The sequence below is a fragment of the Lepisosteus platostomus genome, chromosome 16 (assembly GCF_059453375.1).
Source record: "Lepisosteus platostomus isolate fLepPlt1 chromosome 16, fLepPlt1.hap1, whole genome shotgun sequence".
In the NCBI taxonomy this organism is placed as follows: domain Eukaryota; kingdom Metazoa; phylum Chordata; class Actinopteri; order Semionotiformes; family Lepisosteidae; genus Lepisosteus; species Lepisosteus platostomus.
Genome location: NC_142626.1, coordinates 16,689,575 through 16,716,613, shown reverse-complemented (window position 1 = coordinate 16,716,613; position 27,039 = coordinate 16,689,575). Strand labels below are relative to the sequence as shown.

The following is a 27,039-nucleotide window of genomic DNA, read 5'->3' as shown; positions in this document are numbered from 1 at the left end:
TTTCGATTTGATATTTCTGGCAGAGCAGAAAAAGGCCTTTGCTCCTTTGTTTTGAAACTGGTAAGAAAAAGTATAATTTTTATACTTCCAACTAATATTTAACTTTTTGGCATTAATGCTGTACTTGCACTATTGTATTGTATTGCAACACCAGAATAACAGAGTTGTCAACAACATCAACATCAACAATAATGATAATAATATAATAATAATATGCTTTATTTAATTTTATACAAAGGATTTGGAATAAACTATGGGTAGACACAAAGCCAATTTACCTTCTAAAGAAGAAGGCTTTGAGAATGAAACTATATGCTACAGTATGTAGAAGAGCTTGGGGGAGAGGAGACCTGAATCGGTAGAAGAGTAGTAAATCAGGTACTGATGTACCAAGCCATACAGAGCCTTATAGGTGAGCATGAGGATTTTACAGTCGACACGAAACCTGACAGGAAGCCAGTGCAAGGACTCCAGGAAAGAATGACATTGTTCCCATATGTTTGCAGGATGATAGACTTTTAAAATTAATATTGTTTCACAAAATTGATGCTGATTGAATGTAACACATATAATGTTTTTTCAGAACAGAAATGGGTGGTTTCAAATCAAAAGGTAAGATTCTTCTTTCATACGTAATGTACAAAAAATTAGAACAAGAAGTTGACTGAAAGGACAATAAATTGCATTTCTTTTGCTTTTCAATGTTGAGTTAACTATTACTTGTTCCTTTAATAAACAATGCACCTTTCCTGTGCAGTGAAAGATAGGCTTCTAATTTAAATAGAATTTAATCCAAAAAAAGCTAGTTATGCTATTTCTGTGATATGTTGCTCTTTTATCATGGATCATATAAAAGGCTGTCTGAATTGTTTGAGAAAGTGAGAGTGTCTTGAATGAGTTTGATCTGTCAAACAATTGTCTGCACATCATACTCACCCCCTTACCCAGCCAATATAACTACAGTGAGGAAAGGGAAGTGGCATTAACCACCACCATGGGTTTCTCGGTACCCTGAGAATGTTCTGATTCCCTCAAACACAAGCTAAACTCTTGGAATTCCATCTCGGCTTGATCCAACTGCTTTCCCTTGGGGAAAGAATTCCAGGTAAAACATACAGGAATACTTCAGAGACACAAAGAATATTTTTATACTCTTTGTCCTGCAATTGGCAATGGTGCTTGTCTCAAGTTTCCAGGACCTAAGGAAGCCAGCAAGTTATTTTCTTCCTCCCTGAAATTCAAGCTGACATTGTGTACATTAGCTGAGTTTGATTTCGATTTCCAGACTGTGAATTTAATGGAAGATATCTTACTTGAAAATACCTACAGCTGCACAAAAAGATCAGACTTAATAACTTCAGAGTTGAATGATTATAATGTGCCCCTTTTGGGGTGGTAGGTGGCTCTGTGGCTAAAGATCTGCGCCTGTGGCTGGAAGGTTGCTGGTTTGAATCCCGCAGCTGGCAGAGGAATCCTACTCCAGTGGGCCCCTGAGCAAGGCCCTTAACCCAGCTGCTCCAGAGGCGCCATATAAATGACTGACCTTGCGCTCTGACCCCAAGCTTCTCTCTCCCTGTCTGTGTGTCTCATGGAGAGCAAGCTGGGGTATGCAAAGATACAAATTCCTAATGCAAGAAATTGTATATGGCTAATAAAGCGATCTTATGTTAATCAATAGGTGTTCTTACTGTTATCTGGGCCATGTAATGTTGGACGATCTTCCTAATACTATGGGATAGGGAAGTAGTTTGGTCACATCCACGGTAGCACAATATTTACCTTGAGAGGTATGGAAGTTAATACCAGTGGTGGGATATATTTTGGTATATGGATATTTGGATATAGATGAATTCCAATTCCATTTTTAAGAACTGTCCCTCCAGGTAAAACAGTAGGGGTTAGCCAAGTAACCGGAGTCCAGTAGGGCATCAATGGTTTTCCTTTCTACTTTTATGAGTCAAGGCTACAGGGCAGTTGGATTTCTTCCATCTTTTGAATCTACCTGCCTGGGTTCTGGCTGATTCGGACAGTCAGAGGCCAGATGCCCTAAATCATGACAAATGAAGCATCTGAGAGTCTTCTGTCATGGTGTAACCCATCAAATAAGTCTTCTTTGTGGGGACATTCAAAGAGGGCTAAAGCTTTGTACTGGTCCGTGTTAAGCCTTGAGGAAAAAAAAACAGAATAATTCTCTGAGGTTTTTAGAGAAGAAAAAAGGTCACCTCAGCTGTGTAACCGATAGCATGGTTGTGGGATGAATGAAGGTGACAGGTGACAATCTTGGAGGAAGAAACAATTTAGTGGGCTGCTTTGGTGGTGTTAGGGGCCCTCTAGTGGTGAACAGGAGAAGATTCCCTCTGTGCCGTACTCCATATAAAAAAGTAGAGGAAGAATTATAAATCTGAATGTGTTCATTAATATTATTATCATGTGTAGCTAAATAATTGTTAAATATTTCTGAGATTGTATATAATGTTGTCAAGGGCTACAAGTTAAACCTTGTGACCCAATCTGACTTTCAATAATCTGGACTACTAAAATACACGGAGAGCAAAGTGGGGAGAGGAACTGCAGTGGGACCAGTGCCTAAGGGGTTCATGTTCATCTGCATTTATATAGGGCATAAATACAGACTGATACGTATACAGGAGCATTAACAAGCCTCTTCATATCACTCTAGTATGGTGTCAAAATATACAGTGCAAACTCTAAATTCATGTTATTGCAACAGTCTCAGACAATCTGATACTTTACCGCCAATTTGTAGTTCACCAGACCCAGGTAAGGAAAAAGGATTGAAGAAACTGTGATGATTTCAAGTTACATGAAGGTTGTCATGATGTCATTTCTGTTTTTTAGAACTTGATGAACCATGGAGGGAAATAAAATGGGGCAATCAGTAAGTATTTAAAAACACAGCATGAAACCCACATCACACTGTACCTTCCAACGTGGAGCTGTAAGAATGAGATGAGGGCTGTTCAATACAGTCCTGGAGAGCTGCTGTGTTTGTATGTCCCTGAAGAACTGATTGAAGGTGTTCAGTTAAGAACAATAATGAGTATAAAATTGTTAATAGTCGAGCTGGAAAGAAAAACTACATTATTCCTTTACCTGTCTCATACCTCCTGACACCCATAGTGTAAAACACAGGTTCCATAATGCCTGGTAAGAAGTCATGGTTGTCAGTAATCGGAGTAAGAAGCCATGTATATAAATATATTTTTCATAATAAAAATCTCAAATAAAATTGCTTACTAATTGTTTGTTCCTGAATTTAGCATTATAAAGAAATATTCATAATTTCAATGTGGATTAAAAAAGGTTCAATGTGTTTACAATATGCCAAAATTATAAAATTATAAAAAAATTGTTCCTTATATAGAGTATATCTGGCAGAGTAATGTAGCTCTCTAAAACTATGTGCATGTAAAACAGAATGAAAATATACAGAAAGAAGCATGTTGCACTCACAAGATATAATAATAAACTATTTATTTACTGTACCCAACATGGTCATTTTGTTTTGTAAAATAGACCTTCTTTCTTTTTTATATTAATTTAATGTTTAACATTCTGTAACATACAGTAGAAAATTAATAAAAGTCTAAACTCTATACAACTTAAATTCTATCATTGGAAAATGTTTGTCTCAAGGGGCTCAGTATTGAGTGGAATGCAAAACCAGGCATTTTCTGGCAACAGTCCAAATGCTTCCACATGCCATGTTAAGCTTTCAGTGCTCCACCTGGTCGTTTTACAAAACAGTGCTATCCTAGAACACAATATAAAAAAGTGTGGTGTGCTATGTTGCACTGAGGTGTGTTCACTGCAAATTGCTGCATTATCCTGTGTGCATTCTGAATGGCTGGATCTGTATATATTAACAGAGATGTTCATAGTTATGTAGCAAAAGCAAAAAATAAAATGTGAACAGGAAGGTTTTATAAAGCATAATCCTTGGTCTGAAAATGATTAAGTAGAGTTAAGTAGAGTGACCTCTACTTACAATAGTAATATCACAGGAAATTGTAGATACAAAATTTAGATATTTACTATTATTTTATGTAAGCCACTACGTCAAGCTGTTTTTGACAATAAGTATCTGCCCACAGAACAGTGTAGAAACCCAGTTATACACCCTTCTAGGATGTATTATTTTTTCTTTATTGTGTGATCTCTTATTTCTTATTTGCAGGGAGAAAAAAAGACTGATGAAAGAAATAAAGACCTTAACACCAAGATACACAGAAGTAAAAAAATTAAGAATCATGATGGCTGGGCCGATCAGCGCTGGAAAGTCCAGTTACATCAATACAATTGATTCTGCGTTACAAGGTCATTGGAGAAGCCTTGCTTTGGCTGGACAAGATGAACACAGTTTTACCAAGAAGGTTAGTAGCCATCTAGAGGGTGTATTGAATGGAATAACATATTCAAATTCTTTATAAATTATTTTCAATCCTGATAAACATACAGGTTAATTTACTTATGATAGTATATAGCAAACTCTACAGTGACTTGGCACTATTAATGTCTGAATTATTCCTGACTGTTAATATAATGGATTGTGATGTCAAAATGCAGGAACTGCTTTTTTTGTGTCGATGTAGCAATTATGAGGATGCTAGGACCCTTTTTTTCTTGCAACAGGATCTTTTTTCTCTTTTTTTCAGTGCACTCATGGACAGTTATCCTAATGTGCATAATATCCCAGTTATTTACAGTATTTCAGTCTTCCCTCTACATAAAAAGTATTCCTAAAGCTAAAACAATTTTTATGATTACCTACTCAACATACAGAACAGATGAAACAACTAGTATCAAGTACAAGAACCCCATTGACCCCAGTTACCAGAACCAAATGTCCCAAAAGAACAGTCCAGCATTTTTATTCTCCATAACCAGCTCTGGTTGGTGGCCTGGTGTGCCTCCTTACACCACAGCAAAGAAAAGGTGTAGTTTCAGACTTGGTCAATAGTAGGATGCAAACCTCTTTGAAGTACTATGTATTTTGACAACACTACAACAAAATAGAGTTTCAGATTTCAAGATTTTTTATTTGCCATATAGAAGTGTATTGTGATGCTTACTCATTCAGCTGTACCTAGTAACAGTGAAAGAAAAATGTAAAAATAGATACAAATGACAAACAGACAATGGACATTACAATACATTTAGACATTAGATGTTATTATACAGCCAAGACAGGACATAGTGCAGACAGTCCAGTACCTTGAAGTACAAGTGCTAATTTGTGCAGTAGTCTAAACTTAGCAGTTTATGATATGTTATTTTTTAAATCAGTTCCTGAAGAGAGAATATGAAAAGAGCAAATGTAGAAATCTGTTTAAGGTTTCCAATAAGTCTCCATAATGGTTAAATTGAAGCCAAAACAAAGGCATCTGTCCATGAAGACCTGAAGTGAGATGATCTAGTCTTTTAGTACAATGGTATTAACTATACGGACCTTTAAAAGTGCAACACACTGATGCCCATTTATCTGTGTAGTGGGGATAATTCTCTCAGAAATTATAATTTAGCTTTTCTGACTTTTCTGTTTAGTTTGATCCATTCAGAGTAGATCGCCATGCAAATGGAGAAGGAGATGAATTTCTCCCTTTTGTTATCTATGACATCATGGGAATAGATGGAACTGTGGGTGAACCTGATGACTACATCAGTGTAGTGAAAGGCCATATAAAAGATGGATACAAGGTAAGTTGTACTGACAATGCATCACAATTCCACCCCATAACTGCTTTCGGATAATCTTCAGTTTAAACACTAACCTCTTTAGACAGACGGCTTGGAGAGGAATCAGAAGTGAGGCACATTAGCGAGTATCAAGTCTAGAATGGTAAAAAGCAGGTAATTCAAGTGGAGCTCTGGATGATCACTGGCACAAAACTCTGCCTCTGTAATATTGACAAACAGTCCGATTCTACTGTATGTTTGTACGACTGCTGTAAGCATAACTTGCAGTGCTTTTGGGGTGTGTGCTACAACAGCACAATCATTAACAGACTGGAGCTCAAGTACATATTCTGATTTTAGCTTATTGGCAGTTTGGAATCTCCTGATATTAAAGATGGTCTCGTCCAACCAAAAGTTAAAAAATACCCCACTCTCTACAATCATACCTGCCGGGGTTGTGTAACTCACAGGCAGAAGATGTTAAATAGGACTGGTGCAAGCACACTATGTTCAGGAAGCTCTTCAGTGATGGTGGCAATAAGTCAGTGAGGCATGACCATTGCCAGACCTTTGCCAGCAGCTGAAAGCAGAGCTATTTTCCTGCTGTTGCCCCAAATTGATCTGTCACCCTTGTTCTGATAAAAGCTGATGTTTTCATCCCTCCATTGATGTGGAATGCATCCTTGTCTCCACAATGAAGTGATGAAGGGTTCTGATGGAAACATAACCTCCAATTTTCAAAATTAAAATGGGATGAAGTCAGATCCAGGAGTTTTTTTAATTTTTGTAAGACTTGATGGCAGAGTAGACTTCAGAGAAGGTTGGTGGGAGATCAAGACCCTGGATGGTGGGCAGGACTTGAAGATCTTCTAAAATTGAGACGTTGACCAGGTTTTGATTGTTTAAGACTGCTTGGAAATGTTTGCTCTACTTCTGTACTATTTTTCTTTCAACCTTTATTAAAATAGGTCAATCTGCGCTCCTAATAGGAGAGAGATGGCCATGGATGGTCTTCAATGTGTTATAGAAGTCAGCATGTCATATTTGTCCACGTGCTTCTTTATTTCATGTGCCTTGGATATCCAATATTCATTTTGAAATTGTTGCAGTACGTTCTGTACATTTCTCCTCCGTTCTTCTTACTGTTTTCTGAGAACCTCAGAAGTGGGTTGTAATCCTTGTGCATGGCACCTAGTAGGTTGAAGATGTTCTTTGACTTATCATCAAATCAGTCTTGATGTTTCTTTCTACTATAGAGCCCTCTTCAGTTGAGGTTTTCAAGAATGCTGCATGTTGGTTCGTACCTCCACTTCTTGTATGCCACAAAAACACAATCACTGCAAAATGTAGTTGTTGTTTTTTTCTTGGAAGAGCTCTTCCTAGGTGATCAGATGTCCCAACCTTCATTCTGAGCTTAGCTATGATCATCCTATGATCTATCTAGCACTCTGCCCCTCTCATGGCTTGTGTGAAAAGAACATGTTTCATATCAGGGAGCCTAACAATGATGTAATCTATAAAATAGCATGGGTGCATCCATTTGTATTTATATTTCATTTGAAAGATGATGCTTTGTGTTACTGTTGTAACAGACAAATAAGTTCTGGATCCCGAGATGAAGTTAAACAGATGAGTTTTATTGCATGTGTAGTGGTTTGATGGGTTCACTGAGACAATTATTAATTGTAGCAGTAATCACGAGGTTGTTCGTTGGGGCTTTTAGAAAATCAATCGTCAGAACAACTAACAACGCACACACACGGGTTCAATACACGAGATACATTTATTAATATAAATTGCGCACCAAACATATACTAGTCTGCCTGGATACGAGCGTCAGACCTTTCTGTGAGGGTTATCAATATACAAGGTATATAATCTCGAAGAGATGCAAACACAAAGAGATACACAACAGAGAATATATGTCAATATATATCGTTTGGTTACCAAATCGCTAATCAGTGTTATTACCCACTGTTACTCTAACTCAGAAGTAAATACATTACTCATGAATTAAATTGATAACAACTTGTGTTGAGGTACAATTGAATTCTCGAGACGCAATGTAGAACATGGGGTTTACTTATCCACTGTGTATGGATTTGGAATTTCCCGGCACGAACACCAAACCAGCTGACAGGGTCTGTTGCAGCCTTTGTTCCAGCGGTTGTCCAATGGGCGTTGTGTCCTCTGGCTACCGGCCAACCAGTCAAGGTGCAGCTCGGAGTAGGACGGGCGGAGGAATCTGACTGCGGCGCGCAGGGCAGTCGTTGCTCCGAGGGGATCTACCAGCAGTCCGGCTGGCTAGTAGAAAGTCTCTATGCACAGAGTGTGACTGCGAGTCCTCACAAGTCACTCTTTTGCCTGGGAAGAAACTGGTTTGTTCCCGGTCCAGCGCTGCTTCTGAATAAGCTATTCATTGTCGACGAGGGTCCAACTGCAGGCTGCCGTTGATCAAGCGGAGCATTCACATTGGTAGAATTTTGAGTCCGTACGGGATCCTCGGCCTCGTGCTTAGAACAAAGTCCAAGTCCTTTTGCAGACAACAGCAGTTGTCACGTGATTGTCTCTGAAGATGCGCGAAAATGCCCAAGGAGAGCCCCGATCTGAGCTTGCGCTCCCTTTTTGACCAAGACCCAGATGTGTGCTGATTGGTAGAGAGTTTGGCGGGCATTGGAGACCCATGTGGTATTACCACGCCCTGCCAGTCCCTGATTGGTTGGTCAAGGTGAGATATAAGTCACTTACTCTTGACACTTAGGAATGGAGTCCAGATGTCCATTCGGCACTCCCTAGACTGATAGGCGCCAATGGATGACCATTGATCATGATAGCCAGGCTTAGCTAAGTGCATCCCCGTCTGGGAGCTTGTTCCTTATCAAAAGAAAACATCTTAAATCAGCCTGCATGAATACTTTCTCTGTGGCTGCACCACAGAGATGGAGGGTGAGATGGGGCCTCCTTTAGGAAAGCATACCAAATTCTGTCTTATTAACAAGCATTGCCGCTACACATGCAAGGAAAAATAAAACCCAAGTATTGTAAAAAAGTGCCGGTACAAAACATCCAGTTTATGTAGCTCTTTTCTGCTGCTTCTGACATAGCTCATTACTATGGTAATAGCCCTTTTCTGCCACGTCTGATGTAGCTCATTACTATGGTAATGGGGGGAGGTCACGGTATTCGGCCAGTTCACAGACTTTGGTCACTCTTAATGGTCAGTGTTAGGTTTCCTTCCTTAGGGTTTTCCTAGCTGGCATCTGGAATCCTTATCAGTTATCCCCCTTTCCTGCCATAACTCTAGCCTGTTACTTAGGAGTCCAGTCCTCACGCAGAAAGGACTCAGTTAACCCCTTCTTCACATCTTGTATCTTTCTTCATTCACCCCTTATAAAATATGGCATGCTTCAGTGCTGCCTATTTTTTTTACACAAACAATGTCAGGGCAGATCTTTCCTTTCTAGGTGTACAGGCATGCATTACCATGACATTGTGAGTTCCACGGTTACAGCAAGATGTGATTAATGTCTTTGCACAAGTGATGGTTACAATTCTACATATAAACAATACTAATCCTAAAAATTAATATTGTAATAAAGTTCCACCCCAGGACCCAAACGCAGACCTCAGCCATGTGTAGATCTATCATCAGAATATTAGAATAGCAATATATCCCCAACTCTGATTATTATCTGTGGCTGATAGATATGACAACTCCAGCAATGTATTGATACCATATTCCCCAGTAATGTTCCTCAAGCCTAACAAGCACGCTGTTGGTCCACCTTAGGAAGCATCAGACACAGAAATGGTAACAACATAATTCTTTCTGTTCACTCAGTCTCTGGTGTAGTGGCTCGGTGACAGTGCGATGCGTGGATCCAGCAATCTCATCCTGCCACTCAGATGGCAGTCAGTAGATGGTAGATGGCAGATGGTCGGTAGTCAGTAGCAATTGATATGGCCCCTCCCCAGCAGGGTTGCAACGTCTGGCAGGTTATCTCTTCTTCACCCACACCCACTCACCAGGTATCTGGTCATGTCTTCCCTCTACTGGAGGTCCCCAAATATCCAGCACCTGTTCACAAGCCCTGTGCACTGTTTCAGATAACAACCCATAATACTGTAACAGCGAATTAGCAAACTCAGCAATCCGTTACACCAAATTTGGCCTTCCAGGGAGTTTCTTTGGTTGCCCATGATGATCTCAAATGGGCTCAGTCTCACAGTTCTGATTGATCCAACCCATAGACTGCAAAGGGCTGCAGGTAAAGCATCTACCCGCGGTGCTCCTTCAGTTGATATTTCATCAGTCGGTCTTTCAGAGATCCATTCGTTTCACCATGCCTGCAGACTGCGGGTGACGGATATAATGTAACTTCCACCTCACTCCCAGTGAGGCAATTACAGCCTTACACACCTTCCCAGTGTAGTATGCCCCTAGATCAGTATTCAAGTGACAGTGCAGTCTGCACCACGGAATTATCTTTGTCATCAAATGTTTGAGAGTTACAGAGGTAGTGGCCTCAGGCCACCAGGAGAAGAGATTCACCATCATTAAGAGTCCAGTGTTCCCTTTACATATTGGCAAGCTATAATAGTCAATTTTCCAGTACATGACAGGTCCCTCAGGGGCTGGCTTTCTGAGCCATCACACCCGCATCTGAGCTGTAGTTGAGTTCCTTTGCCAAGCATCACATCGAAATACAATATCAGTGGCTGCTGCTTTAAACACAGTCCCAACCCAGTTTCGGGACAACTGGCGCACCATTTGACTCACACCTGGGTATCTGACAACATGAATTTGTCGGGCTACAAGGGGCATTAGGCTGTGAGGGCATGCAGAGTGTCCGGTGTGCTTGCAACCCCCAATACTCCATGACCTTGTACCCCCACATTCTTTTCTAACTATGTCTATTTCTCTGCTTCAGAGGCCTCAGCCTGAATGTCCTGTAGCTGACTCTTTTTCACCAACAGAGGTTTCACAGGGGTCTCAGACTCATTGTCTCCCAGGGCTATTCGCCTGGCAGCTGCATCTGATTAAGTTATTCCCCAAAATTACTGGAATTATTTCTTTATTGTGTTATTTACACTTTACCACAGCTACTTCAGTCAGCAGCTGCAAAAACTTCTAACTGTTCAGAGACAAACCCAGCATTCTTAACTGGAGTCCCTGCCATAGTGAGAGAATCCTATTTCTCCACAGCCCTCCAGAATTGTGGCATTTATATGCCAAATACATACAGTACATACTGTAAATATTAATTGTTCACTTTTTACTTTAGCAATCTTCAATCAGTGCTCTAAATTGGCCTCCTGCGCTGAGGCAGTGGAGGGACATTTTTTCGGTCTTTAGCACGTCACATTCTGTCGTAACAGCTCAGCCTGTTCACTGTTCTCCCTCATGCACCAGAGAGACCCATCAGTAAAGAGTATTACATCTTCTTAAATCTTCACGGTCCCCCACCCTTTGGCTACAGCATCTAATGGTTCCGAATCGTATCCCACCGGGGTACCTACCTCCTTGCTCCTGCGTCAGCACAGCTGCCCAGAATTTTCCACACTTACATTCAAAGGAATGGTTGATACATCTGAGGAAACCCCAGTCTCACCACCTGTAAAAGAGCTTGTTTCAAATTATTACAGGGAGCTTTTGATGCTGGAACCAAGGCAATCTTGTCCTTGGACTGCACTCCCCCCTTAAGCAGATCTGTTAAAAGTTGTGTTCACCCCGTAAAAACATTCCACTCAGGCCCTGTTAAAGTTACACAGTCCTAGACACAAAAGGGCCTTATCATAACTGCTTAATATTAGAAACTCTCTAAAACCTGAAGCAGCTCAGACTTGAGGGTTTCCTCGTCAGAGGAAGCACTCAGAATATCATCAACATACTGAGTGATCACAGAGGTAAGTTGAAGCCACGTGATACCCTGTTCTGTATAGTCATTCCTTGTGTAGATTATGCCGGTTCAGGGACGCCAAATATGTAATCATAGTGGCTCTCTGAAGGCACCAGTTCTGTAGGGTTTGGGCATTTACTGAGACAATTATTAATTGTAGCAGTAAATCACAAAGTTGATTCTTTTGGTGGCTTTAGAATCCAACCATGCGACATAACTCAAACAACGCGCACACACAGGTACTAATACACGAGGATACATTTATTAATACAAAGAATATGCATATAAACCTAACAGATCTTATCGAGAGGGTTATCAGAATACAAAAGATATATATTCAATCAGTTACAAAGTGTTACACATATCAAGAGGACATACGTTCAGTATATCATTCATTAAGACCGTTTCGTAAAGTGAACTTGGTTACAACTTCTACATTAGATACTCAAACAAGTACATAACTCTTAGGAATTAAATTGATATCAACTGGTTGGGATAACAATTGAATTCTCGAGCTGTAATGCATTGAAGTTGAATACTCATCCAATCTCTGGGGATTCAGATCTCCTGCGGGCACAAAGAAACAGTTGCAGGCTGTTGCTGTCCAATCCGCGCTCTCTGGCTCCGTGCCAGGCTGTGCTGTGCGGCTTGCGACGGTGCGCTGCTGATGCTCACTGTTGGCATTAACTAGCAAAGTTTGTGCACAGGAGAAAAGATGACTGTGGGTCCCAGCAAGTCAGGAAGAGGACCAGTTCGTTTATGATGAAGAGCTAGTTCTGAATAGTGATTCAGCTGTCCACAGTTCCAACCTGTTCAGGAGGCCTGCTGCTGGTTACTCTCTGGCAACCTCCACTCTAGACTCTTAGAACAAAGGAAAGTTCTGGCACTCAGACACACTGGCCGTTCCGTGGTTGTCCGGGCTGAGTCTCAGGATGGTCAGGAGGCGCGCTGCGAGAATGTCCTGCCCTTGGGATTCTCCTTTGAATTCCTTCTGAATCTTGTCTGAATCTTGTTGAATCTCACAGGCTCTCTGTGTTGCCTGTTTTTACCTGGAGGAACTTCAGCTCATTGATTGGCTGAAAGTTCCATGGGCATCAGAGTCCCACGTGGGTTACTCGGCCCTACCAGTCCCTGATTGGTTGATCAAGGTGAGATATGAGTCACTTAGTCCTGACACTTAGGAATGCAATCCAGATGTCCAACTCGCACTCCCTAGACAGATAGGCACCAATGGATGACCATTGATCATGATAGCCAGGCTTAGCTAAGTGCATCCCCCTTTGGGAGCTGTCCTTGGACCTTAAATCACCTTGCATGAATGGTTTCTCTGTGGCTGCGCCACAGAAATGAACAGAGAAATGAGGCCTAATTTGGGAAAGCTCAGAAACACTTAATTCTGCCTTATTATTGAGCCTCGCCGCTACACTTGTAATGCTGCATAACATCCCAGCCCAGCCCAATAGATCTGGGATGGAACCACCCACATTCGGGTGATAAATGCACGTAAATGTTAAAATCAATGTTAAACTCTGGTACTCAGCAAGTAAAAATTGCTGCCCCAATACTCCTGTGGCCTCCTGCCATCTCCCCATATATAGTACTCTATAGCACACTGTTGAACAGTGAAGTGAGACAAGCATGACAGTAGTGCTCCAGTATCCCATAACAGAGAAACCGACACACCATTAACAGTACATTTTAGGTTTAACTCATTTTGCGCACTGGACTGGGACAGACTTAGGGAGGCTACAAGGGATTTACCAATCTAATTTTTAGGTAAACAGATCTCTCAGTTGAACCACAGGGCAGGTCCCTGCTTCCTTCATCCTGCATGCGCTTTCTGCAGTTTCTCTTGTAAATGCGTGTATATTTTTGTTTACACTAATTGTAAACCAGAGATTTCCCCCAGTCAGCCTGTCTCTTTCGTTTCTGAGATTTATCCAATTTCTGTGGAATACACCCCATGTGAACTGCTCGCACCTTTGTGTACATATTTCTCCCAAATTTTCAGTAGAGATTATCGAGTTCTGCAAATTTCACAATGTTATCCACCAGTCATGATTCTAAATCTACAGTGTTTCAGTGATATCTGGTTTCGAGACATTCGAATAAATCCAGCTTTTGTTTTCAACTATTTCAACCAATTATATATAAATACAAAAACTGTTTATCTAACTCATTTAGGTCCACCTGTACTATACTTATACTTTTCAGACGGTCTTATATTTCCCAGTCTCTTTAAGTTGCTTTTCATCATTTGCTTTCATCAAATCTCTTTAGTTAAGTCTCTAGCCAGTCCGGCTGACTAAACACACTCACACCGCCATTTACTATCTGAAAACTCACAGTTACGCACTGCGCTCTTTTACACACTGTAAGATGACCATGGGGAAGGGTCATCCAGGGCAGGTATTTCAGGAACGATCTGCTCAATATTATTTTTTTTATTTATAAAAGTATAAATCACAATACAATCATTCTACTATACACAAAAATAACCAGATTTACACATTTTTAACTCTCGTCAGTCACTAATACCATCAACCCCTTCCACTTATCCTTTGCACCGTGCAACTTCCATCTTTGAATATCCATCTTTATCCTCCTCTTAAGTTCATTACAAATTTCCCAATAGAAATCTTTGGCTCTTCTCTTAGTTTTGTTCTTCATCTGCATACAACTTGCTGTCCACAGGGTAAATTTAATGATACTTATTATTAGCTAGAGGATCCAGTCTACTGACTGTTTCCTCTCCGTCCCCTTCCATGCATGCATAATAATGTCATATGACAACATGAAACCAGACTGGACCCCAGTCAGTAAAGGTCCACATTCACGCCACACTTGTCTCACAGTCACACAATCCCAAAACACATGTTTAACAGATTCATCCTTCTCACAACTCACATACGGACAGGTCTTAACCTTAGTTAGCTTATGCTTGTACATTGTCTGCCTAACTGGTAGTCTGTTCCACACACATAACCAGTTAAGATCTTTCAAATGATTATCTAAGCCCTTTGGTTGAGTCTTTTTCCAGTGCTCCTTATTCTTCCCCAACACTGCACAATCTGATTTTACGTTTACGAGATTGTATAGAGCTTTGTGTTGACAACATACTGACACCTCCTTCCCCTCCGGGTGTTTCATTAGCCATCTCTTGGCATGAACATAATGCTGGGGCAAAATTTCAGCTTTAGGAATCCAATCTGCTCAATATTTTTTTTTATTTATAAAAGTTTAAATCACAATACAATCATTCTACTATACATGAAAATAACCACATTTACACATTTTTAACTCTCGTCAGTCCATCAACCCCTTCCACTTATCTTTTGCACCGTGCTACTTCCATATTTGAATATCCATCTTTATCCTCCTCTTAAGTTCATTACAAATTTCCCAATAGAAGTCTTTGGCTCTTCTCTTAGTTTTGTTCTTTATCTGCATACATCTTGCTGACAACAGGGTAAATTTCGATCTGCTCAATATACTCGACTTAGACCTGACCAAGATGGCTGCTAAGAGAATCCAGCTGACCAGATGGAAAGGGCTTAGTCCGAAAAACAACGAGACACAAGTGTGTCTCATCAGGAAACATATATATGCCCTGGAAACGGTGAGCCAGCGCGGAAGCTAGTACGTGAATGTGTTTTGGAGGAGATAGAATTCGGTTGGTGTTGGTACAGATTTAAGCATAATGGAAAATGGACGAAATACAGGATTACAGTTTACGGTTTGTGATCTGGATACGGCGCGAACTTGTGGAACTTTACGGACTTTGGAACTCAGACTGGATTATGGACTGGCTTGGAAGACGGACGAAATGGAGAAAAACTCCACGAAAAGTAAGGAAGAGAAGTGTGGTGTGAGTACTTTTGTCTCTATTACATAAACCTCTCCCCGAGAGGCACCACAACACACACACACACATGTACGTACATGCCGGCACACAAATTCATAAAACACACATACACATCAAGAATATATTTTTTCTCTTTGTGCTACAACGAGCTGTATTTTAATTTCTACATGCATCTCTTTTTTTTTTTAACAGCGTAACTTCTCATTAACTCAACATCAATTATTCCACTATCCGTCTATTTTTTTTTTAGTCCTGCTCAGACCAAACATCGTCTGACAGTCTGTAGCACTTTTTCAGGTTTCGATCCTCCTGCACAGCCTCTTTTTGCTTTTGTTCAAACTCTTCTTTGTAGCGAGTATAGTATCTTTTCTTATTTCTTTCTTTTGTTTTTTTCTCCTGTAAACACTTTCTTTTTCATCACATCCCGATTTCTCTTTCGCATTTATCTGCCACCACTGGTGTCGGCCGCACACCAGGGCTTCAGCTACATCCTTGTGCTTATACCAATACTCATTCATTTTATTACAGGCATCTTCGCCCAAAACTCCCTCTGACAAACTCAGCTTCTTCCTATATTTTCCTCCTTTTCCGTCAATATACATTTGTCCGATGCATAATCGGACACTTCCACTACTGTTACCTCCAGATCTAAATGCCTCTCAGTCTTAAGAGAGGACTTACACCGCACTGTTCACAGGCAAGAAACGAGATCTCGAGGACTCCATTCCTGGATCCGTAATTCACCATCCCCAGAACGCCAGTATTGCTGCTTTTACCCCGGAGTGGACTTACGCACTGGGCTCCAGTCGGAGCTATTCTCGGATCTGAACATCCTTTAAATCCTGCTACCTAGTGCTTTGCTCTTTTATTATGAGGTGTGTTTATGTTAGTGTTGTGCATATGTGTATGTTCTGTCATGGAAATATAACTATCAAGGAAGCCACAAGAGAGAGTTCTCACCTGAGTAAGGTCTTTATTTCAATATTGCAATATTGGGGACCCTGCTGCCACTTCGCAAAGTGCAATGAGAGCCTCAATTTGTTACAAGCAGTACAGGGTTTTTATAAGATGTTGTGCTCTAAGAGAAAGCTCAGCACTTTGGCACTTAAACTTCCCCTTTCCCTAAGACAAAATGGGTTATATCATAAAACAAAAGAAGAAGCACCACTAGATTTGTTATTCAAAGCTTATCGGTTACTTTTGGCCAATTCTAACGACCCAGACAGCATATATTGTTCTGGTACATTGTCTTCCAAAGTAACCTAAACAGTGTACTTTGACACACTTACTTTAGCACAGCAATTGCATCCTTGAAATATATTTTCTAAAAGCACCAATATATTTTTTGCAAAGCTCTCTACACTTTAAGAATCAATTTACTTATTAGATTTCCATTTCAGTTCACAAACAAGGAAAACGCATAAAAACAAATATATATATATATAATCTCCGTCTCTCCTGTTCCCTTTAAAACAAAAAAACACGTCAATCCGTGCACGATCAAGGCATAGCTAATCTCAGGACCCTGTGAGCAATTAAGGCCCAAACCAGTCCTGAATTATATGTGCAATTAAAGCACCACTCAAGCTTCAGAACTCCTGTGTGCAATTAAGGCCAAACCAGTTCTGAATCTTGCGGTAAAGGTCCAAACCCCTTCAAAAAACTCCACGTGCAATTAAGGCATACACCAGTTTTGAACGCCTGTGCACAATACCATGGCTTGTTGCCTGCCAGACCAAATTTTGGGCTTACAGCCAACCACCCATTACATACACCTTCTTCCCCGGGCCAGAGGTATCCAGAAACTCACGTTTACTAATTCTCAGGCGATCCTCGCAGGCAGCAGAGACTTCCCAATCAGTCAGACAAGAGAGTCGTGACTTTTAATAAGAGGAGTCCTTACCTCTTAGAAATGTGCACTGAGCTTCTCTCCTGCCAATGGGAAGCTCTGCGCCTTCTGGAGAATCCTGGTCATGACACCAAAAATTATTGTAACAGACAAATAAGTTCTGGATCCCGAGATGAAGTTAAACAGATGAGTTTTATTGCATGCAAGGAAAAATAAAACCCAAGTATTGTTCAAAGTGCCAATACAAAACTTCCAGTTTATATATCCCTTTTCTGCCGCTTCTGACATAGCTCATTACTATGGTAATGGGGGGAGGTCACGGTGTCTGGCCAGTTCACAGACTTTGGTCACTCTTAATGGTCAGTGCTAGGTTTCCTTCCCTGGGGGGTTTCCTAGCTGGCATCTGGAATCCTTATCAGTTATCCCCCTTTCCTGCCATAACTCTAGCCTGTTGCTTAAAAGTCCAGTCCTCACGCAGAAAGGACTCAGTTAACCCCTTCTTCACTTCTTGTATCTTTCTTCATTACTCTATGCTCAGTGCAGAGACTTAGCAACTTCAATCCATTTTTCATTTGCATATTCTATGCTGTGGTTTCCAAAGGAACCAATTCCATTGTTCTCTACTCTTGCAGCCAACATTCTTCATTCTTTGAGTTTGTTCATAAGCACTAGGGGGGTGGCAACCCCATTCTAACTGTCAGTATTGCTCTCTACTCTTGCTTTGAAGTAGAAGGATCTTGTTGTTTTCTGGGACTTGGAGGACAGCTTCACCCAACATTCTTCATTCTTTGATTTAAGAGTTTGTGTATAAGCACTAAGAGTGGCATGCTTCTAACAAATTACAGGGATGCAAAGTGACATACAGTCTTTGCTTATACCAGTAGAAATCTCTTGATCATGTATATAATTATCTATGCAGAAACCACAAGATATAACAATGTGAGTCATATAGTTGTTTTTTTAAAAGCATTAAAGAGTGATTTAAAGAGATTTCTGTGAGGTTCAGGAGGAAGCATTTTTTATTGCAGTCAACACCAAACATAGCCTTCTCCTTTCTCCCTGATGGATCCAGCAATCTGGTCTTACTTATCAGCAATATCAATATTATAATTAAAATTTGTAGCTTCGTCAACATGTGTAGGCAGTAAAGAAATAAGGAAACATTTATTCCATGCAGAAAAGACAAGAAATGGAATGTTTCTGCTGTGGTGCCTTCTTCATCCCAAGTGCTGATGACCAACAGCCCTGTACCACTACCATGCAGGGCCCAGGGCCCCCCATGCCAATAGACATTAGTAATGATAGGAATCCAGGTAAGAACAAAACAGCTGTACAGACACAACTACGTCAGTGTGAGGTTTAGTATTGTCTTAAATTTGATTATCATCTGAATAGAAATTATCATTCCAATCATGTGACGTTAATAACTGACCAGTTGGGAACATTCAGAATAGTGGGGGCAGCAGTACAGAGCCCTTCGGGAACAAGGATTTCCAGGTTAGTTTCTGTGCTATTAGTCTGAAACAAAACTGGAAGGTGATGAAGAGGTTATTTGCAATGAGATCCATAACTGAATAGTAACAGCAACACACGTTAGCCAGAGAAACAAGTTAAATATAGGGTGAAAACTAGAAAGGGGAGAACCAGCAACAACAGTCATGCAGGAAGGAGGTGGAGCAGTATAACGCTGGTGGACCCACTGTGATGCCAGATGTTCTCAATCTTGTGACTAAAAAATTGTCTAAGAAAGTGTTACAAAGTTGGGACGAAGCAGGTAATGTAGTAGGTATGTTTGGCTTGAACAGTCTATTGATGGTGAACGGGTATCTAGGATTAAGGTTGTTCTCAATGATATAGGAGAAGTAGCTGGATCCAGAGGTTCTGGATCCAGAAGAAGCAGCAGACTCCACTACAACCTTGTGATTTAATCAGGTGCTCCTACAAGACTGAAGATGCACATTTACACCAGAAATACCTCTGTTCTAGTTTGCAGGAGACTGCCTTCATTTGTAAATGGCCAGTATACCATGTGACAGAGTACAGGAGATGGTTCAGGTTTTAGGAGGAGCTAAGGTCTCAAGAGAATTAAAAGAAAAATAAGGTATTAAGAGTAATTAAAAGAGTGCTATTAAACACTTGTACATTGCTCATTATATTTCTCTCCACCAGTTCAATCCAAAAAAACCTCTCAGTGATGACTCTCCATGGTTCAACAAGAATCCCACTGTGAATGATGTGGCCCACTGTCTTGTCTACATTGTGGCAGCAGATCAACTGAGCATTATGAATGATCATGCTCTGAAGCTTCTGAAACAAATTAGATCAAACATCTCTGACATTGGTAAGGAATTTATCATGTAAGAGGCTATGAAATGTTTAATGTTTAAAAAATAATATATAATGTTTAAAATTAAAAAAGAAAAATTTTCAAATTGATGTCACCCAATACAGTAACAATCTACCAGTGAGTCTAGAGCATTCAGGGACACCACAAAGTACTATACACTAGTTATTTTGTTCAAATGTTTCTAAAATGTGATAGTTTTCATACTAAATGTTACTGATTAATATTTATTTAAAATATTTTAAATCTATGCTACATTCCATTGAGGACATATCAGACCCCACACCACTGTGTGAACTAATTGGACCCATCTGTACATGATCTTTTCTCCACTTACTGCTGTTCCCTGTCTCTTTTTTTCATTCATTGACTCTGCACACTAAGAGTTCTTCCAGTGTACCCCCTCTTCCAGGGTCCTTCTCTGTCCCTGCAGTGCAGACACACCCAACATCACTCTTCTGAAACACAGCCAGGGTTTTTCTGGCCACACCCCCTGCTCTCTGGATTTCGCTCTGGTTCATTGTCAAACAAGAGCAAGATTAGCTCTTCACTTCTCATCTATCTAGGCAGAAAGACGTTCACTGAATCTCTTGCTGTCCAGTCTAACCAAATGCCACACATATAGGTGGCCCTTGATTACATGTGTTGCATATATTGTTAAATTATTACTTGTTTTTCAGGAAGTTTAAAAAACACTTGAATTACTTATCCAGTCTCTTGAAATACATTTTTTTCAAGCAATGTAATGGAAGATGCTTTCTAACGTCGGGCAATGTGTTTTTCTCAATTTTTTTTAGTGACTAGATGAGTAATTCAAGTGTTTTTTAACTTCCTGCAACGGTGATTAAAAACCATTAATACTTTCGTTTTATACACAAGTTATTTCACATGTTAGTTAAAGACTTCGATGTTTAAAATGTTTAGGGAGAAGTGGAATACTGGTGTGTATTTTTTCTTTAAAGTACCGAGACCAGCCATATACTGTAATACCAAAATTATCGTTTATGGCCTTCACACATGTTTTGCTCCTATTCTTTTTATGCTCAGCTACTAAGAAACATGCGTGATTGGATCAACGAAATGCTGTGGTGTTACTTTTACGAAGACGGTCAATGGGGGGAAAAAAAGAATGTGGACCAGGGCAATATTTTGAGTTTACAGCTTGTCTAAGGTCATTCATTATAAATACTACCAGTAATTATATTTTTTAACGACTTTGATGGCAACAGCTCAAACATGAGAGGTTGACGTTTATTAGCTCAACCTTGCAGAAATTCCAGATACTATTTTACTTGCGGTACTATGTGAGAAATTACGGTATTAATACGGTAACTTGCGGTACACTGCATTAAACGCACTGCAAAATAATGCAGTATCGCCTGCTTGTTTTGAATGGCTGCATCTGTAAGTCTCTCTAGTGAAGTCAGACAGGCCATATACTGTATAAAGGGACCACCACAGCTGTAGCTCGCAAAACCCTCAATTCACAACAGCTATGTCTTCTCAGACTGGCTGACAGCCTAGACTCATTGTAAAAACACTCAAGGACTCAATGAACACACAGCCTTCTAAATAATTTTGAGTAGCATTCAAATTCTGAACATGTATTCTATGTATTTCTAATTGATTGGACTTAAGCAAACATTATATTTCTCAAATAATTAAATTTTTAAAATAAGTATATTTATAAGTAATAAATTATAAGTAAAGAAAACTTGTATTTGGCTACCTGTGAATAATATACTGCAAGCAATGAATTGCATTTTGTCACATACTTATCTCTGCCATGGAATGTCTTACTAGAATTGCCTTGTCTTATTGCTCAACAGTAACCTCTAGATGCTCACAGCAACATTAAGGAGGGACAAGCTCACCCTCAGATTGGTATTAGTTCTCTTGTAGTGCTTATTACAAGACACATGATGTATAGATCTGACAGGCAGGTGCCAGATTATAGAGAGTACATGCAAACTGAGTTGAGTAACAGACAATTAAATTTAATCTGACTGGGCATAAAACAGCAACTGTCTATTCAATTTAAATAATAAATGATCGTTCTTTAAAAGATTGATACCCAAGTACAAGTATACATTTTTAGGGTTTGAATAACAATAATTGTTGTTTAAGGCATTCATTTGTAGAAACTACAGTGTATTTAATGGAAACCTCTAGTATCACAGAAGATACAGTATTCAATTCAATGTATTTTTATATAGCACCTTTAACAACAAAGTTGCCCCAGGGTGCTTAACAAAACAAGTGTCCATACATGTTGTAAATACAAAATGGAAAAGGCCAGAAGACAACGGAGGAGAGAAACCAAAAACTCCTTAGTAAGGGGAAAAAAAACCTCTAGGGTACCAAGGTCAACTGGCTGCCCAACTCCCTTGGGCATGCTAACATTATACACTTAAAAAAGGAAAAAAAAAAAAAAAGGTATTTAGTCCATCCATCACGTCTTCTGTATGTCAGTACTCCATGCAGATCTCTGTAGACCAGTGGTTCTCAAACTTTTGGACCAAGTACCACCCCTGATCAAACCAAAGCATCCAAGTACCACCTACAAGTCATCTTCTCGTAGGAACCACAGAAAGTCTCAATGACCAACATGAGCGCACGCACATACACAGATAATAAAATTAGCACTAAGAACTTACCATTTCAGTGAGAGGGGCGAGACTGTTTAATCGAGCAAAGCAGATGTGAATTCATTGGTCGAGCCTTGATACAATTCACAACTTTGACAACATAGTCTAACAGATTTTAAATCCTCAGGCATTTTCTTAATTGCCAAGGCCTCGCAGTGGATGCTGCAATGTGTCCACTTCATATCTGGAGCAACCTCTCTAATTTGTGCAACTACACCTCTGTGTCTGCCTGTTATCACTCTAGCACCGTCTGTACAAACTCTGACGCATTTTTTCCAGTCAATGCCATTTTCTTTGAATTCATTCAGAAGCTGAAATATATGCTCTCCTGTAGTTTTTGTTGGTAGCGGCTTACGAAACAGAAAGTCCTCATGGGACATGCCCTCAAACTCATATCTAATGTAAATGAGCAAATTGGCCAAATCAACAGCATCTACAGACTCATCTAATTGCAATGAAAAGTATCTGCTCATCTTAACGTGCTCTATAAGCGTACTTTTGACATCATCTGCCATATCAATAATTCTACGAGTGACTGTGTCATTTGAAAGGGGCAGCAGGTCGAGCTTTTTAGCAGCTTTTCCTCCACACATAATATGTGTCAGCTCCTTTGCCAACAGTAAACAAAGTTCTTCACAAATATTGTGGGGCTTACCTGGTTTAGCAATCTGCAAGCTTGCATTTTTCCCCATTTCTGTTTCAGGAGTCCATCTCAGAAGTTAAAATAAGTTTTTATTTCATGCACATGGGAGAGCATGGGCAAGACGCTTGGTATATTTTTCTCAAACCTAGTTTTTCAGTTTTAACATAATAAAGAATTTGTGTTTTATGGAAGCACATTGCTGCAACCAAGGGAAAAAAATCGCACCCCTTATGTCGTAATAATGAGAAGCTTATGTTATAATTACGAGATACAGTGCTTATCTCATTATTCCGACTTAGTGTTATTAGTGTTACTTGTGTTATGTTTAACTGTGTTCAAGATGTATATGTAAAAGAACCCAAAACATGACAGACTAAAGCCTAGTTGAAAATAAATCGTACAAATTCTGCAGCACTGGACGTTGACACAATCATTAAACCAAAAGTGCCAGCTAAGTTCATAGTAGTTTCTAGATGTGTTCAGTGCTCAATGTAACAGGTTGTACATATATTGACGTAATCATTGTTATGTCGTAATTACGAAATACGTATCTCGTAATTACGACATAAAGGGGCAATTTTTTTTCCTTGTGCAATGTGGTTCCGTAGTGTTAGTCCGTTCCCGTAGATGGTAATTAGGGCACGGCGATTTAATGATTGCCAGAATAGTTTCAGCAGTGGAAGTTAGATGGGTATATTTAATAATTAATGAATTCATAAGGAGAAATGAAAAGGGAGGAGATCAAGGAGGGTTTTAGAAGAGTTCAGGGAGTGTCCTGGGAGGTGAAATCCTGGGAAAAACCTATGAAAAGGGAGCAGCTACACAAGCTACTGTGGGGATTGAGGCTTCCCTAATCACATAAACCCATCCTGATCTTTATTTGCGATGGCCCTGATGAGCTCCTTCCACATGAGGAATGTGTAATAGAATTTAGTGCAGGTGCACTGGAGCTCATCAAGGCATTACAATTTGAGAGTATTTTTGAATATCATTAAATCTGACTCATATATACAATCTGAACAAAAGACTGATCTTTACGTGTTCTGTAATTATGAAAGGAATGAATAAAGTTTTGGGTCAGACTGCATAGCAATAGTTCAGAATCCACCTAGACCACCACCAGCAGCCCTCGGGGCTTACTCACTCCTGGAGGTAGGAACCTTGTTCATAGTCATCACCGCTGTTAAAGTCAAAGAGTCCCGTCTAAAAGGATAGCTTTAAAATTACTTTGCTGTGGTCATTAACCTAAACTGAATTTAAAAACCTGAAATAATTGTAGTGATCCATGGACAGTTTTGTAGCCAAGAAAAGAAATAAAGCAGTGGTGAAGACATTAGGTCTTACAATATTAAAAACATAGCATCTATCATTTACACACATGCACCAAATAATTCTATACCTGATCAATGCTGCAATAAAATGGAAACTTCCATTCAGCACTATTAAACTGCTTGGTAAAACACAGATTCACAACATCTAAAACATTGTCAAATAAAATTGTGAAAAACTGTTGTCAATGCTCTTGATACCTGTAATATAAATGATGGATAACTTTCTCCATCAGTGTGAAATAATGAAAGTAAACACAACACAATACAATCTAAATGGTACTGACAAAACTTTCACTACTTCTGAAAAACAAATTAAAATTGTGTAAAAGTATCAAATGTCCCAATAAGATAAATATTTGTACCATGAATTCCAAGTATTGCATGACAAGTGTAGCCCTACCTTACACAGCCAAGTTGTGATCCACTACACCTGATAGACTGATCCAAGAAATAATCTAAAATTAAATACGTGAAGTACCAGAACACAGTGTATACAATCCAATTGCCTTGAAGAAAATCAGAAATAATATTCAATAATAACTCCACTTTTGCCATTTTCCTGCCTCTGAAATCTTAACTTCTGCATAAGGAAGGTTTGAGAAAAAAGCTAATGTGTTTTTTTTATGTAGATATTCCCCAGGTTGTGCTGTTAACTAAGGTGGATGCAAGCTGTCCATTGGTAGGAAAAGATCTCAAGAAGGTGTACTGGAGCAGATACATCAAAGAACAGGTGAGTTTAAATTCAGCTGCAGTAGGTTTTAAAATTAAATAATTAACTTCTCAAGTCACACTTGAGTCGAGAGAAGGCAAAACCTGACCTAGATATTAAAAAAAAAGTTTTGTACCTTATTAAAATATTGTAATCAGTTTAAATTACTTTGCTGATTTGCTTCATAATCAGTCTGCATCTAGACTCCAGCTGGAAGGAGATAGTGAGAGCTCTGAAGTGAAGGCTTCTTGTTAGATTCAGACTGAGTTGACTAACAGGCCTTTGAGCCTTTGATTGAGGCACAGTAGGTTTGAAGAAATTGAGTATTTTCTCACAACAGAAAGGAGATCAGAGTCTAGACAGCACAGAGTTTATAGCTAATCAAGCTCTGTGAAGTTACCCCCCCTACAAACAGCACAAATGATGAAACCCAACTCATTCCTTAGTGTTGCATTTTTGTTTGTGCCGTTGAAAGTAGCGTTTGTGCTGCTTTCATTTCATTGATATAGTGCCTTCTTGGGGGTGTGACATCACTCAGCCTCCCTACAACGTCGTAGGGGAACTGGACCAATGTCATTCATTGTGCTGCATTTATGCCGGTTTGTGCCATTGAACGTAACTTCCCAGCTTGACAGTGTATTAAAGAACTTGCATATATGTTCATTTCTGTTATATGAAAATAAAAATATTTTTCCAATATTGCTGCGGTCTGCATGTGTGAGACGGTAGACTTTACAATGTTGCTTCTTGGATGTGTTATGAACTACCTGTGTCAACTTTATACACAATGCTCCTTAAAAAAAACATCCTGGTTCTTTTTCACGTTGAGAATGTGCTTTGCAGAAAAAGTACAACAGTGGTCTTGTCTTTCATAAAGTTGCAAATTCAAGCCTTTTAAATAAGTGGCTCGACAGACGGGTCGAATCTTTACACGTCCCTTGGTGCGCATGTTTCATTAAGAAGGAGACAGCGAAAAACTGGTTACTTCTTCAGATTTTAAAAAGGACACCACTATGAAGTATTAAAATGTGCTATTTAAAGCCTCTTGATAAGAACATGCAATTGTTTGCTTATGTTCATTTTTTAAGGATACACCTGCAACTCCTCTGATTAGGGTATGATATTGATGACAAATTTAATTTTCCTGTTCACACAAACACACAGAAGATACTGGTATTAAATGCAAACTCCACCACCACCCCCCACCCGGGCAAACAGAGAAACAACATTGCAGAATTGTTACTCTTGCACCAGTAACAGAGTGCTGGAACTTGGCAGACAGAGTCACTGGAGGTCAAGGTCACCATGCATGGTCACGTGATCCCCTGAAAAACAAGGCGCTATGTCTTTGTAAAGAAAACAGCACAAATGCTACTTTCAACGGCACAAACCGGCACAAACGCAGTACTAACGAATGAGGTGGGTTTTAGCATATGTGCTGTTTGTAGGGTGGGGCAACTTCACGGAACTTACTAATCACCCTGCATATCAAGAGATCTGAATATCTGTCATTCACTGAGACAGGAAATAGATAAAAAAGAAAATATAGATATTTGTTATTTCTTTCACGTTTTCATGATTTTAATGTAAATGGTTTTATTCACATTATCATTAGACAGGCCATTAGTCTTGACAATGTTTAAAATAAAGTGAAATTCCTTTGACTTGGACATTATATTTATTTTTCATTAATCTACCCTGTCTTTATATTTTAGATAGAGAGGTTTCATCAGATATTGGGCATTCCTAAAAGCTACATTCTTCCCGTGAAGAACTACAGTGAGGAAATCAGCCTGAATGATGACATTGATGTCCTGGCCCTGACAGCACTGCTGCAGATACTCAGATTTGCTAATGGCTACTTGATTCAAAAGAAAAATAAGGGAGAGTTGTAAAATACTAATAACTATGGATTACATTTTAACATTTCACTGAGACATATCTGAACAGCTTAATTAATTCAATTTTGTTTCTTGTTTATCTGATATTCTCATATATTGATTAGAAATTTGACAATGTAAGCTAAAAATGTATCTTTATAAAAATATGAATA

The 27,039-nt window shown here is 39.5% G+C and overlaps 1 protein-coding gene across 2 annotated transcripts; it reads left to right on the top strand.

The window, feature by feature from the left end:
- On the top strand, positions 1–27,035 carry LOC148646978 (interferon-induced protein 44-like). 2 transcript variants are annotated; one of them, XM_088608528.1, is made up of 8 exons: positions 1–60; positions 584–612; positions 2,860–2,899; positions 4,199–4,394; positions 5,566–5,718; positions 19,481–19,652; positions 24,907–25,007; positions 26,702–27,034. In XM_088608528.1, exons 2-8 carry the CDS (start codon positions 591–593, stop codon positions 26,879–26,881), a joined length of 864 nt encoding a protein of 287 aa, XP_088464654.1. In that variant the 5' UTR covers positions 1–60; positions 584–590; the 3' UTR covers positions 26,882–27,034. The 2 variants fall into 2 exon arrangements, with proteins under 2 accessions (XP_088464654.1, XP_088464655.1); XM_088608529.1 differs by lacking the exon at positions 5,566–5,718 and having other exon boundaries at positions 26,702–27,035.
- The last annotated feature ends 4 nt before the right edge of the window (positions 27,036–27,039 follow it).

Bases quoted from the DNA above. Each gene is read 5' to 3' on its own strand.
- LOC148646978 (XM_088608528.1), top strand. From the start codon at position 591: ATGGGTGGTTTCAAATCAAAAG. The intron at 2,900-4,198 runs GTAAGTATTTAA...TCTTATTTGCAG, and splicing joins GAAATAAAATGGGGCAATCA to GGAGAAAAAAAGACTGATGA. The intron at 4,395-5,565 runs GTTAGTAGCCAT...TTTTCTGTTTAG, and splicing joins AACACAGTTTTACCAAGAAG to TTTGATCCATTCAGAGTAGA.